Source organism: Xyrauchen texanus, chromosome 29, assembly GCF_025860055.1.
Source record: "Xyrauchen texanus isolate HMW12.3.18 chromosome 29, RBS_HiC_50CHRs, whole genome shotgun sequence".
Lineage (NCBI taxonomy): Eukaryota > Metazoa > Chordata > Actinopteri > Cypriniformes > Catostomidae > Xyrauchen > Xyrauchen texanus.
The window spans coordinates 32,393,212-32,408,435 of record NC_068304.1 but is presented as its reverse complement, the minus strand read 5'-3'; the positions used below and the strand labels follow the sequence as shown (position 1 = coordinate 32,408,435).

General features: G+C 39.3%; 1 protein-coding gene across 1 annotated transcript in view; it reads right to left on the bottom strand.

Moving 5' to 3' along the window:
- Nucleotides 1-6,986, bottom strand: part of kirrel3b (kirre like nephrin family adhesion molecule 3b) — a 269,275-nt gene extending 262,289 nt beyond the window's left edge. The window contains exon 1 of the mRNA XM_052097058.1: nt 6,661-6,986. Coding sequence (XP_051953018.1) covers nt 6,661-6,703 — 43 coding nt within the window. The 5' untranslated portion in view covers nt 6,704-6,986. The remainder of the gene's footprint in view (nt 1-6,660) is intronic.
- Between the last annotated feature and the right edge of the window lie 8,238 nt (nt 6,987-15,224).

Sequence of the window (15,224 nt, the reverse complement as noted above, 5' to 3'; positions counted from 1 at the left end):
AATATGAGTGTGCCTGGTAAAATGTGCATGTAAAATGGCTAGAAATAGCATTATAGCTTAGCGTAAAGCTAACAATTTACAAAAGGTTTATTTCTATTTGTTCTGCTCCACACTTACTTCAAACATACGCCTCTCTGTGTGTGTGTAATATATATACATATATATATATATATATATATATATATATATATATATATATATATATATATTGAAATCTTGATATTTCCTTCAGGAAATGCAAATGTGCTATCAGAATTACTTCCCACTTCTGAAGTCTTAATTCCTTTGTTATTAGAACAATCAGTATATTTTCTTAGTGGATAATGTGATGTTTAGCATGTTAACTGTGGAAACATTTTGGGAAAAGCATGTGGCTCCATATTGCCGATATAGAGTCACGATGACCATTTTTTGACAGTGCCTCACCCTTCAAAGTTTAATAAGTGCATAATGTGAGGCTATGAACCAGGGTAAGTTACCGTGATTTCATAAACTTCTTTGTTAATATGATTTGAATATGATCAACAACTGTACAAGTTAAGCCTAAACTATTTTTTTTTATTGCAACTAACACTTAAAATGGTTGTTGTTCTCTGTCAGGAATGCACGTATTGGTTGTTTTTATCTTGCTTCTTAAGGAGACCGGAACCAATAAACAGTTCAGCGGTGATTTGAATCATCATGGCGGCAGCCAGTTTAGTCAGGAAACTGTGGATATGTAAATGTATATGACTGAAAAGGCAAGTAATAATGTAATAATGTGTAACAAGTAATAATGTGGCTCTGCATTTAGCAATTTAATAAAACCATTATTTATTGTTGAAACTGTCCTCTCTGTCCTCTTGTTCAAACTGTCCATGTTGAATGTTTACATCTTATCCCAACTCTGAAACTCTGTAATCAAAATAAATTTGGAGTTTCCCCAGACGTATTAATTACTTCAGGGGGCATTCATGTGCAACATCCGAGTCGGAAACTTGTTTTTATGGTACGTAATGTGGTCATTAAAAGCATGTGAATACAGCATTAACTCGTTCTGTGTTAGCTGTCTCAGTGTGCAGCCAACTAAAACAGGAACAACATCTCTCCCGCTGTTGTCCAGACATTAGGTCACAATTTAGACGGCATTAATCTCTGCCATAATCTGTGGCAAAATCCTTGTAGTTTTCCTGGGAGGCTGACCCTCCTGCTCTCTGACCCTCTCTCTACTTGACACATGTTCATCGAGAGCCACAACAACCCCTCTCCCCACCTTTTGGCTCTTGGATCATCCTTAAGGAATAAACAGAAAGAGCTGAGTGGAAGCTCTGCAGGTGACCTCATGATCGCAGCAGCATCTGGTTGAATTACTTAACACTGCGCTCAGCAGACATGTAATCCCCCATAATGTCTATTTCTCAAAAACAATTTGGATAAATCCAGCAATTCAGCTTTGGGGATCTGAGATTTCCTCAGGGATGGATTCACATGCATGGAGGGCAGAGGGTGGGCACTGGTCAACGTTGTGGGATAGGATGAGAGAGATGGGAGGGGGGAGGGGGGGGGGGGGGTTCATCTGCTGTGGTTAAGAGCACTGATTTAATTGGTGCAGCTTGATAAAGTCCAGTAAACACATTTTGTTTAAGCTTCTCAGCAAAGCTGCTCTCACTGGATTTGCAGGAGTCAATGCCAAATAAATGGGCATCTTCTGTGGTGGCCTGGGTAGCTCAGCGAGTATTGATGTTGACTACCACCCCTGGAGTTTTGAGTTCGAATCCAGGGTGTGCTGAGTTGCTGCATCTAGCCTGCAACCAGGTTTCCTAAGCAACCAAATTGGCCCGGTTGCTAGGGAGTGTAGAGTCACATGGGGTAACCTCCTCGTTGTCATGATTTAGTGGTTCTCGCTCTTAATTGGGCATGTGGTAAGTTGTACTTGTGGAGGCTCATGCTACTCTCCATGATCCATGTTGGTATTCTCTGCGGTGTCATGTACAATGAGCCACATGATAAGATGCACGGATTGATGGTCTCAGAAGTGGAGGCAACTAAGTCTAGTCCTCCGGCACCCAGATTGAGGTGAGTAACCGCGCCACCACGAGAACCTACTAAGTTGTGGGAATTGGGCATTCCAAATTGGGGAGAAAAAGGGATTAAAAAATGTTTTTTTTTTTACTTGCATCTTGTGTTGAAATGAATTGAGGGGGGGCTGTTACTATGAATTGCACTTTACTGTTACCGTTGACTGCCTAATCTGTGTATAGAGAGTGGCAGAACTGCAACTCTGTACATATTGTAAATGGGTAAATGGGGGGGTTAAAATATAGTTTCTAAATGTCAGTATAGCTTTCACCAAGACGATATCATGATTCTATATGTTCATTTTCCTCTAATGCCTTGCATAGAACAGCTATTTACCATAAAACTAGCCATTTCACAGTGAGCATACTCTTGATCTCCCAGAATGCACAATTTTATATAGCTAACTACTGTATTTAACATTTAGATTTATGCATATGGCAGATGCTTTTATCCAAAGCGACTTACGGTGCACTTATTACAGGGACAATCCCCCTGGAGCAACCTGGAGTTAAGTGCCTTGCTCAAGGACACAATGGTGGTGGCTGTGGGGATTGAACGAGCAACCATCTGATTACCAGTTATGTGCTTTAGTCAACTACGCCACCACTTTAGAATCACTTTAGAATTTAGTAGATTGTTGTAGGAATTTGGCTGTAAATGTACAGCAATTTTTTACAGTGTGGGAAAAAAGAGAGAAACCTCGCTCAGTTGTCTGTTTTATACAGTATGTACACAAACAGATTAAACAAACATATAAATACATGTAAACAACTACACACTACAGCACAACACATTGCACATTTTTGGAATTAAAGTAAATCTCAGGAAGATTCACACACCTTTTGACCAATGGATTTTTAATAACTCTTCTATTACTTTTCAAGCTGTTTATGATTACTGGATAGGGATAAAAAAAAAAAAAAAAAGGTTTTTATAAGGATTACACTCACAGAATTTGTAGCTGGTAATATATTTCGGAGCTTAGCATAACTGGAATAATTTATATTCACTATATATACTTTTAAATATTTAATACATTTTCACGTTTTGACATGTAATTCACACTTGTTTTTTTTTATATTATCTGAAGCTCTTTCTCAATATTGAACCATTGTATACAATATAGAATAAGAATACATTAAATCAAAAAATACATTTAATCTATGTTTTCATTGGGAAAAACTCTTACTTCAAGAAAATAGCATAACATCTCCCCAGGAAATGCAGTAGTCAGTAATTACTTCAGAGCAGAAGTTATCTGTGCAGTGGAGGCATTAGATGGGTCAGAGGTTTTTGGTCCACGTTAAGGGGTTCGGTCCTCATACCAGGCAAAAAATAGTAGGAGGTCACTGTTCAGTTGAGACAGATCTGTTTTCAATGTTTCTGCTTCGGCTGTCTATAAAGAATGACAGCAAGGACAGAGGAATAATGATATGTGTTTTCTTTTCTGTGTTGACAGCATTTAAATAGTTTGGAACTGGGCAACCATCAAAGACATACATAAAGCTAAATCTGAGGATAAACAATGTCTCATCCTAAGATGAAATATGAATCCCATGAAGAAATATGAAATTAATTAATCCTGAAACATGACTGAGATGTAAAAATCCATTACATTTGACTGGATTTGGTTCACGTCTATGTTGAACAATGTTACAAATAATTGTTTTCTAAATGTGATCAGTAAGCAGTCAAAATGAAACACATAAGAGATGTTTGATTACATTTGTACTTGATATGTTGCCTAAAAACACCCAAAAGAGACATTTTAATTATTAGTCCACTGAGGTACGTATTAGTGAATGAAAGATAGAAAGAGTGGACACACTAAAACCTGCTTTTTAGGGTTAAGACACAGCTTACTCCCCTTGGCTGTGTAGGGACTTAACACCCAATGCTCTTGAAGAGCATTTGCCACATCTATCACAACAAGACTGCAACGGGAAGGAGGGAGAGAGCGTATGATGAAGGAAGAGAGTAATATGGATAGACAGAGAGAGACTGAATGAGTCCTTACATCTACAGTATGTCACACTGCCCCCAGTGGACTTGAGCATGAGAGAGGATGAGAAAAGCTGGCTAACATATAATGAGGCACTCTATAATGTTATTTAGTTCTTTAACGGATTATTGGAGACCTAAAAGTGAATGTATATTACAAGAGCTTTTGATGAAATTCCATAAGAAACACTATTATTTCATGCAAAGTGACAAAAACAGATAAACATACAGCATTGTCATCTGAGCGGCACATGAAAAAGAGGAAACAAAACAAAAGTAGAAAGAGGTAGAGAATTGGACAAAGTGCTGCCTCCAAAACAAATGGGAAAACTATGACTGAGAGAGCGAGAAAATGGGAAAAAATAAGAGAGCCAGAGACAAATAGAGAGATGAACTGCGGACAGAAGGTTTGCCTGTGGTGCGACAGCTTCCTGTGCCTCACAAGGGTGAGCTTCTGTACAGCTCTGTGCTATCAGTTAGGGCTTGTCACCAGGTGTGTGTATTTGAGTATTTTGTGTGTTTGTGTGTGTGCATTAGAGAGAACGAGAGTGCTTTACATATACCCTCGACTCTTGACAAAAACTCAATACAGCCTCTCTTTTTTGGTGTAGCTATTGGACTTTTTGTCATCCTTCTACTGACACAAACAAACACAACTCCTGAACACCTCTCCTAATTAAATGTAAAAGCCTTGTTTATCCTTACTTTTTTTTTTGAGGCCCCCCTCCCGCTCCATAAACAGCTATAATTTGTAAAACACAATTTAGCCTTGGGAAACCTGCCATCCCCCCTGGGTAGAGCAGGGCGACAGGAACGCCTGTAGTTATCTCTTGTTTACCTGGCTCGGCTGCTTTTATGTTTTATTACCACAATAACTGGCTCAGCTCAACTGCACAGCAAAGCAAAATAAGGCAACTTCTCCTGGTGATGCTTTCTGTGTGCTAAAAGCTTTAAAAAGTTAGACAGGAAGGAGATCAGACAGACTGTCTGACTGCATTTCTATTGCCGGCTGATGTGTATTGTTAACATGTTGCATTCAAATCTGCACAATTACAATCTTCAGCATTTATAATGATGATGACAAAGACTAATAAGCTTTCATATGATATAAAACAGCCACATAGCAATTTAATTTTCATAAATTCATCATTAATTATTTTACCATAGTAAATTAACATGAATTGCTTTGTGTTTCAATTGTCTCTGTGAAAGTTATCATCAAAAGAAGAATTCCCCCAATCTTCAAAAATAAATCTCAGTTGATAAAGTACATAAATATAATTTCCACAATGAAAAAAACCTCATGGCAGGACACACTAACACTGCTATAAAACTAGATCATAAAGCTGACAGCCTCCCGGGGCATGATCTACTAAACAAGAACCAGAGCGCCCCATACTTTACTCCCACTGTCACGCTAAAAGTAGTGCCATGCTTTCTCGCTGTGAACTTTCTCATCTGGGTATATGCATGTGAAGTTATATATTTGCTCTTCAGTAACACAGATATACTGCTCTTGCTATCAGATTGTGAGTAAGGGGTATTCACTTCAATTTAATGAGAGTCGGAGAGAGGAAACAAGTTGAGTGATAAGCAGGTCATTAAGTTTGCTTTGCCATCTCAGCTAGGCTTTGATTTTTGTAAGCTATGTGATAACAGTAGAGAAAAAAAGACAGACTTAACGGGAGAGAGAGAGAGCGAGAGAAAAGGGGAACGGGAGCTTGAGAACTGCAGGAGAAATTTCTCTCATACTCCTGTCAACAGTATGGCTATGTGACTGCCAGAACATAAAATCTGTAACGTAACGTGGTTCAATTAAATTTCACACACTTTGTGGTGCAATAGTTGTGCTGGTGGTTCCTAGCATGAAGGGCTCAAATGAAGGCGTGTGGCTCAATGCTTTTACATTTATTTGAACTTTCATTCCTGGGTCACTGCTTGCTGCAGAGGCAGGCAATCAACTCAATCTATTTAGCACTGGCGACTCACTGCCAGAGCTCTGCTTTGAGCTATTCCCTGCATGCACGTCCTTTCAGAGGCAGCGACCAAGCAAGCCGTCTACTCCTCTCAGGGGTCTCCGCGGCATCCTCCATTTCCAATTGTTTTTCAAAGGCAATCACCTGGCAGCAAATTCCGGAAACATCCATCAGACAACACTAAGCCTGACTGTTTACAGACTCTAAGAATAACCACCACACAGCTCCGGTGCTGATGAGGAACAGAGCATTGTGTTTATTCACCAGTGCGTAATACGTGCCTTTGTTAGTTGAGTGCCCTTTGGCATGCCTTCGGTCAAAAGATCTTGACACAGTGTGACCTTCCAAGCTTCGGGTTTTAGGGAGACACTTACAAAAGCAAGACAATTTCTATGATCTTGTCAAATTGGGTTCATTGAAACTCACGTATGACAGACAAGCAAGATGCCTTCAGAGCCACTTCAAAGTACACTTCTGCCACTGTTTGACACAGCTGAAACCTCAGAGCTTGTACATAAAAGTGCCTTGCTGTCTCTGAGTTAAACTCCCAGAGAGTTCCTGCTTGCACACTGACCACTGACACAGAACACAACACAGCGGAGATCAAAGAGACCACGCAGCTTACCGTGACCTGTCAGCCACAGGATCAGGCAGACCTCCACAATCATCTCAGCACTTTGGAGTGGAGGTGAACAGGGAGATGACCACTGAGGTGCCAAGTAGAGGAAGTGAGGCTCAGAAACTTAACACTCTTCTGGTTGGCTGCTACTGTCCGTCCCACGATGTGCCTTCTTAATAAAGAGAGGCTCTATGTGAGCTTCCTCTGTCTCTTCTTCCTTTTCTTCTTCTTGCATTCACTGGTTCAATCTCTCAGTGTCTGTCTGCTGTAAAAGCAATCTGGTCTGTTGTCCTAAAGTAACTGACGTGATACTGTGATAGTGTGTATGCAGGTTGTATCATAAACTCAGAGCACTCACACTCTCACTCTCTCTCACAAGCTCTCACACACTGCTGTTCCATTCTACAGCTCAGAGAATCAGTCTGGCTCTCTCTCTCTCCTCCCACCATCCCTCCTCTTCTCTCGCTCTTTCTCTCAGTGGAGGAGTGGGGGAAGGCAGGGGCCAGACTGCTCAGAAGCCCCACCCACCTGTTCAAGCAGAGCAACATTGTTGAAAGAAGAGGCTGGGAATGTGAGCTAATCTTGAGGAACTGGGAAAGAAAGCAGCAAGCAAGGAAGCTATCAAAACTGGATAACTTGGTGAACTGGATATTTGACTTAGCACTTCTTAAAGAATAATCCCATGGTTAAAATTAAAGATTTTCTCCCAGCAGAACACTAGGACTTTGTTCCAAAATCTAGTGCGCTGACTTCCTGTTGTCTACTGCCAAAATGAGTAGTTGTCTTGTCAGCATATTTTACTGAAATGAAGCCGCATAAGTGACTGATTTAAAACACTCTAAATATACACTAAGTCTGTATGTCATACAAGTAGCATCCCTCACACATGATGCATCTAAGACACAATCTTCTCTCTACTAAATTATATATATATATTGTGCAAATGTCTAGGTGCATTTATATCTCACACACACACACACAAAACATTATTCTTAAAATTGTACATTTATATAATCTGCTTTTAGTGTATCAGTCCATTTGCAAATAGAACTGAATGGAGGAAGAACAAGGAACTTCCACAGATGGAATGACCCCCACAGAGCCCGGATCTAATATAATTTAGTCAGTCTGGGATAACATGAAGAGACAGAAGCAATTGAGACAGCCCAAATAGATAGAAGAACTGTGCCATGTTTTCCAAGAAGCTTGGAACATCCTATCTGCCAACAACCAAGAAAAACTGAGTCTATGTTTACCTAGGAGAATTGGTGATATTTTGAATGCAAATGCTTTCACACCAAATATTGATTTAGCTTTTTCATGTTTACTGGAGGAGGTGAGTGTGAGTGTATGTCTGTCTATGTGTGGCCCTGCGATGGACTGGCGACCTGTCCAGGGTGTCCCCCGCCTTTCGCCCAATGTTAGCTGGGATAAGCTCCAGCCCCCCGCGACCCTGTACACAGGATAAGCGGTTGACGATGGATGGATGGATGGATGTTTACTGGACTTTGGCAAAATTATTATTATTATTTTCAGTATTCAAATTATTAAATTCCGGTGCGATCACTGCATGTAATAGTTATTGTAACTACGAGATTTAGACGTATAAAAATCATTCATATCTTCAGTGAGCTCATAATTACAAGTTGTCTATAAAAGCTCCGACTTGACAGTTATGACGTCATGGAAAACCAACTTTTGTGGCAGCAGCCTCAGCAGTTAAAGATAGAGTACACATTTTTTGTTTTATATACAATGTTGGATCACTTTCTTTATATGTAGGCATAACATGTTTAAGAATATAGGTGAATTAATTAAATAATAATGATAAATATTTCTTGTTATCAACAAGCAAATCCATTTTCGAGCTATGAGTGTTGACATAGAAACAACTAACTTAGCATTATTATCAACATCTCTTTTGCTATGTCTGCCATTATGTGATTGCCTTCTCCATGGTGGACACATGCAGTGCTACCATCGATTGTTGTCAAAATATAAGAAGGTAACATACTAGGGCTGGGAATCGATTAAAAAAAATAACTAATTAATTGCACGATTTGCTTTGATTAATTTCAATTAATCTCACTTTCCCCCAAGCTTGTAATCATCAATATTTAAATGTAGAATCACCTAATTAAATCAATCAACACAAAGGAAGTATATTTTAAATAAAATGTTTAATGACATCTTGTAAACATACTCTCCTCAGAACTACAGAGTAGTCATTCCCATTAAATATATTACATGCATCAACATAAAAACAAAGTGTTTAAGTGTAAGTTGGATATTAAAACCATCAAGATTATCAAAAAGACTGGATCAGTCTTAAGGCAATAGGAACTTAAGGCAATAGGCCAAAAGAAAGGCATTTTCTTCATATGCAAAAACAACATGTTAAAGTGCAAGTTGACATTTAAAACCATGTTAAACACACACACACACACACACATAGAGAGAACACAGACAACAGATAGAGGGGGATAAAATACACATTCACTCAGAGAGCAACAGATCACCCCCATCACACACACATAATACATAGGAAGAGAGGAGAAACACACACATAATACACACACACACAAGACACAGGAAGAGAGGAAACACACACACTCACAAATAGAGAGATCACAAATGCTAAAGAGAGAAATATTAATTAACCTGCAAGGTTCAAGTAGTTCCTCCAGCTTTTGCACTTTACCGTGACTATACTTTGCACACTGTGCACTGCGCAGGGCAGGTGTTCAAACGGTAGTAGTCTCGCGGCTGGCGTCATGTATAAAACTAGATGAACTGTCCGTCCCAAGTGTTGTTAATGTTTGCTCTACTTTCCAATCTTTGGTGACTTCCAAAAATTGTTCAGGCATGCCTCTGCAAAGTGGCACTCTGTGGTTTGACTCAAAGGGCACATTAACGCAATCGCCACTCTTCATCAGTGAAGTTTGCTGTGATGCCCAAGAAGTTGTCGTTGCTGACCCTTGAGCAAAACTCCACCCTCGTCCTTCTCCATCATGCCAGGATGACTTGGCTCGGCACACTCACAATAGCCACCGCAACAGGAAGTAATTAAAATGGAGGCCTTTGATGTCCTAAAATGCTGCCTACAAGGCAGCTCACTACTTTTGGAACAGAGTCTAGGTGTATAAATTAGAGTGCCTCTGGTTAAATAGGTGTGAGACAGAGACTTAAACGATATCTAGTCTCGGTCTCAGACAGCACTGACTGTCTGATGCATACTACAAACAATAACGAAAACGCTCTGGCAAGCTCTAATATGTTTGCCTGGCTTCACCCAAATTTCATGAGTAAAAAGTTACATTTTGAAGATACTTTTGGGTAGGAACTAATCACTATATTTGATAAAGGGTGCCAGATTAGAGGCATCACTTCTTTGAAAGATCCTCAAGAGTTTGTTTGAGGTGCTTAGTCACAAGTATATTAGATATGTGGGCAGAATTATAAGAGATGAGCAGAGTTGCTCATCAAGCAGAGATGCATGAAAACATGGCAAATTATCTCACACTCTCTATTTTTCTATTTTCGCTATGCGCAAAGACCATGCACTACATCCAATTTTCGTGAGAGCGCTAATTCTAAGTGCAATTTATGTGCCAGCGCAAAGTGCAAGTGGTCGTTGGTGGGAGTGTTTATGCTATCTGTGGGTGTATTTGTTGCATACCCCGTTTATTGGGCCAGGCTGACAGATGAGAATAAACTTGTTAAAACAAGATAGAATGAAGAGATAGGAGAAACAAAGTAATTATATATTTTTTTTTTGCCACATTGATTTAAACAATAACAACAACAAATAAACACATTTTATTTTCTTTTGTTACTTCAAAACAGTGTTATGTCATTTGTTCCATTTCTGTCACTCACTCGACGTTGTGTCAATGTAGTGACACTAGGGGTCGCTCTTGGGAGCCCCAAAGAAAAGGCCAATGAGAATTGGCGAGTGGAATTTGCATGCCACTCCCCCGGACATACGGGTATAAAAGGAGCTGGCTCGCAACCACTCATTCAGATTTTTTCTTCAGAGCCGAGCTGAATTCCACTGCCGGTCCATTAACCTCTAAATAAGAAGTGTATGCTGTTGGATATATGGCGGCTTTCTCTCTTTCTGCACGATCAGTGCAGAGTACGCCCCTGGGCACTTCGACAGCACTAAAAGTGTTTGGCTTGTCCCTGTCGCCTCTTGTCTTCACGAAAGTCGCGGAGGTAGCCCTTGCCCCGTTAAGGGGCATACCTGTTAAAACAGGATAGAATGAAGAGATGGGAGAAACAGGTATGCGCTGCACATAATCCCCAGTAGTTATGAGGCGCGTAGTTGCGGTATCGCAATTTTTACCCTTGATCTCCCAAACTCCTCTTTCGAAGCTACAGTCCACTTTTAAAATACGAGTCCCAGTCTAATTCAATTGACAACTGCAGTTTCAATGCAGTCAACTGTCCACAAGAGGTAACACAGCAATAAAGCATCACATTTTCTGTTGGGATGTTCTTATATATACTGAACATAACAAACATTACCCAAATGTGTACATACTTTTGGTTTATTACATATGCACGCAAACTGTGGGTGTATTGTATGTTAAGTAGCACAAACATAGTTTGCTACTTTCCTGAGAAATAGGTAATTGCGCTTAGATGTTTCAAAAGTAGGGCTGTTTTTAGTGCTAAGTTCGAAGTCAGTTCCTACATTTGCAGTTTGGAGATTCCAACAGCAGGTGGTAATAAAGTTCATGTCCAAACTCTGAAACTATATTGAAACACCAAATTATGTCCCTGACATCTGAGTTGTAGCCATCTAATGAAACAAACATGTATTAGATTTGTGTTAAACTATCTCTAGGCCATGGTTATTTTTAAATTATGTATGGTTATACTGTATTTACAATTGTATTTTTGTCCTAGAGTGATTTTTAAGTAATTGCAAAAAGGTTCTGGTGAAAGATGTTGGAGTGGATAAAATGTTTGAATTTGGGTTTTGATTTTTTTTTTACCATTTGTTATTTTGATAATTCCATATTTTTTTTCTTTCTTTCTTTTTTTCTTTTAAATACAATCTTAAAAATAAAGAAGAAAAAAAAAACAACCAACAGAATAAACCCCCCCAAATTCTTTTGTATCCTGTGTTGTTTCTTTACAAGCAATGGCTACACACAAGGAGAATGACCATATTTCTATAATTCAAAGTTATTGCATACAGTCCATTTACAATCTGAATTTCAAATTACAACCAAACCCACTTGTGCCTAGATTTAGCGCATGCTTGCACGAAACTTCAAGGCATTGCTCATTGACTTTGCGCTTATGACTTATGGCATAGTGCTGTGCATAGCGCTATTGCTTTTACAATAGGGCCCTGAGTGTGCAGTTCATGGCCAGAATAAGCTGCACTTAGACAGTCAAAAGTCAAGCTACACAAGACTAAGAGATATCCAAACCCAGAGATGGAATCTCATTAGCTCCTCTTTTCCAAATGACTAAAACAGAGTTCAGACTAATCATTTATTGCCTCCTAATGTAGAAGTTATTAATCTCCCTAATGCATGGCTTGCTAACAAGACTAAATATTGCATGATACATTTCCCTTCTACCTCAGCGCGACTCTTCCTAAAAGAGTCCAACTGCATTTATTCATAAAACAACGCAGGGAAATAACAACATCTTCTAAGAATTCTACTTAGCTCAAGTGTAAATTATTTAGACATAATAATCTTGGTTTGTGATGCAGCCTTGATACAAAATAAGTGTGTGTGTGGGTTTTGACTACATTGTGGGGACAAAATGTCCCCCAAGCATTGTAAAACCTAAAATGACAGACATTGTGGGGACCAGCCAACAGTCCCAATTAGGAAAATGGCTTTGTAAAGATAGAAAATAATAGCTGTGTAAGTAAAATTGTAACAAAACAAAATGCATCAAGATGTAGTGTTCTATGAGTACCCAGATGATGTACTTCTTTAAACGAAATGACAGATTGTAGCTTGTTGCTCTATGTAGCAAAAGGGCGGGGTTGCCTGGCTGTGATGCTGGCCTGAAAAAAAACAAGCAAACAAACAATAAAAACAATTGTAATTGATTATGAATGTGTCAACTACCGTAATTTCCGGACTATAAGCCGCAACCTTTTTCCCACGCTTTGAACCTCGCGGCTTATACAATGACGCGGCTAATATATGGATTTTTCCCGCTTTCAAATTTTATAAAAAAAAAATAAAAAAAAACATTCTGTGACGTGCTCAGTTTTTTGGCGGCGTGAAGCTTTCATTAGACCAATGAAATTGTCGAACGGGTTAGGGTCAAAACAACTTTTTTTGTTTACTGTTTAGATTAAATCGAGCGCGCTCAAACTTCCCATCATTCTGATTACGGTAGTAATTTTCTCACCCTCACCATGGCAAAGACATGGAGAAACGCATATGATGCTGCTTTCAATTTGAAGGCGATTGATCTGGCTGCTGCACGGGAGCTTGGTCTTAATGAGTCGATGATAAGACGTCAGAAACAGCAGCGTGAGGAATTGACTCAGTGCAAAAAGACAACTAAATCTGAGGCAATTCAACTCCGACACCGAAGGAGATAACTTCAGTGGTTTCAGTGCACAGGACGAGGAAGATAGTGACCAATGACTTTATTGGTAGGCTACTGTTTACTGCAAATGTTTTATTACAAGCCGTGTGTGGTAGCAGGGGCATGGTCAAGCGCCCGTCCGGGAGAGAAAAGCTGTAAGGGCGCATACACCTGCGCTAAATTATGTCTAACACTGGTGTCAAATTTCAAGTGCCCTGCTTCACGTGTCCTTCTTGGGAAAACTGTCACACGGGCACCAGTGTGACAGTTTTCAGCAGGGCACTTGACGTTCCAGGTAAGGCTTTTAATGGCCACAGCAATGTTTACAATCAATTTTATAAAGTTTCTCAATTCTTCTATGCGCCAACACTAGACTGACGTGTGTCACTTTCTCAGCTCTGTGGCTGCTGCCTTTTTGTGCCGCTCTCCCCATGCTTACTGAAATTAGACACCGGTGTTAGACATAATTTAGCTCAGGTGTAAGCGCCCTTACCGCTTTTCTCTCCCGGACGGGCGCTTGACCACGCCCCCGCTGCCACACCGTGTTTCGTTAAAGCCTGAGTAAATTTCATTTGTTTCAATGTACCGGTAGGCACCTGCGGCTTATAGACAGGTGCAGCTTATTTATGTTCAAAATAATATTTTATTTAAAAATCAGTGGGTGCGGCTTATATTCAGGTGCGCTCAATAGTCCGGAAATTATGGTAACAAAACGTCTGTAAAGACATAAAGACAAATGTGAGTTAAATGATTTACAATCACGCTGTGAATATGTGCATTATTTGAGATATAAGTGTTGGACTGAGATTGGCTAACACATCACATGCATTTGAAACATCACTCGCATCAACTGAAAAAAGGTAAACGCTTCTGTATTGTAAAACAAAAGTTGGTGTTTCATTTGAGACTGTTCTACACTTTGAAAAGTCATACACTAGATGGGCCTTGTGTACAGTTTCACGGCACAGTGTAAAGTGTATAATTTGAGACACAGCTAATGTCTTAATGAGAATATAAAATATGCAAAAATGTTTGTATGAGGGTTAAGTTTAGGGTTAAGTTTGAGGGTTGGGGTTATAAAATATTTTAAGCACAGTATAAAAACAAAAATCAATGGAAAGTCCTCAACATGAATGTGTGAATGTATTTAGGCAGTCATAAAAGTGGGTTTATATTCTTTCTTTTTAGCAAACTTGTTTACTTAAAATGTGATTTAAAATGCAAATCCTAAAGTACATGGACTACTGAATCAGATGTTTTAAAAGGTATTTGAACACATATGGATTTATCATCTGTGGCTGTGTGCGGTAAAGGTCAGTGCAGATTTTGTTTTCTCCTGATCTCAGGTTATTGGTTTAGTCTAACATTTAAGCCCATATCATGGCATAGAGAAGCAAATGTTCACAAGTACTGAAGAGACAGCGATCGTACTGTTTGACAAGTCAGATTGATCCAACAAAGTGTTATTGAATGTAAGGAATGGTACATTTTTGTTATTGAATGTAAGGAATTGTAAAGTTTTGTGCAGCCTGATCTCATGAACATTACATGACTGTGGCAACATTTTTGCAAAACAAAATTATGTGCTTCATTACACATACTGCAGTTTCCCAGTTAAATGTCCAGTGGGGGGCACCAAAAGCGAATGAAATGGTGTCATAATCAGACAAGTTTTTTAAGAAGAATATTAGATGAAGGTTTTAATGAGTAAAATGTACCTCCCTAACCTAAAACTAAACCTAACCAATAGTGCTCTAAAAGCAGATGTGAGGCAAACAAAACAACACATTTAAAATTGCTTTTACAGACCCACCTACATTTACACACATATTTCAATGTGTTTACCTTCCATGGTAGCTCACCTGATAGAGTATTGGACTTCGAACTCTGCATACCGTGGTTGAAGCCCAGCAAATACCTAAGCTGGAAAGTGACACAAAAGAGTCATATAAGTGATCCTAAATTATTTGGATTCAGAAAATGTTCTTTTCATG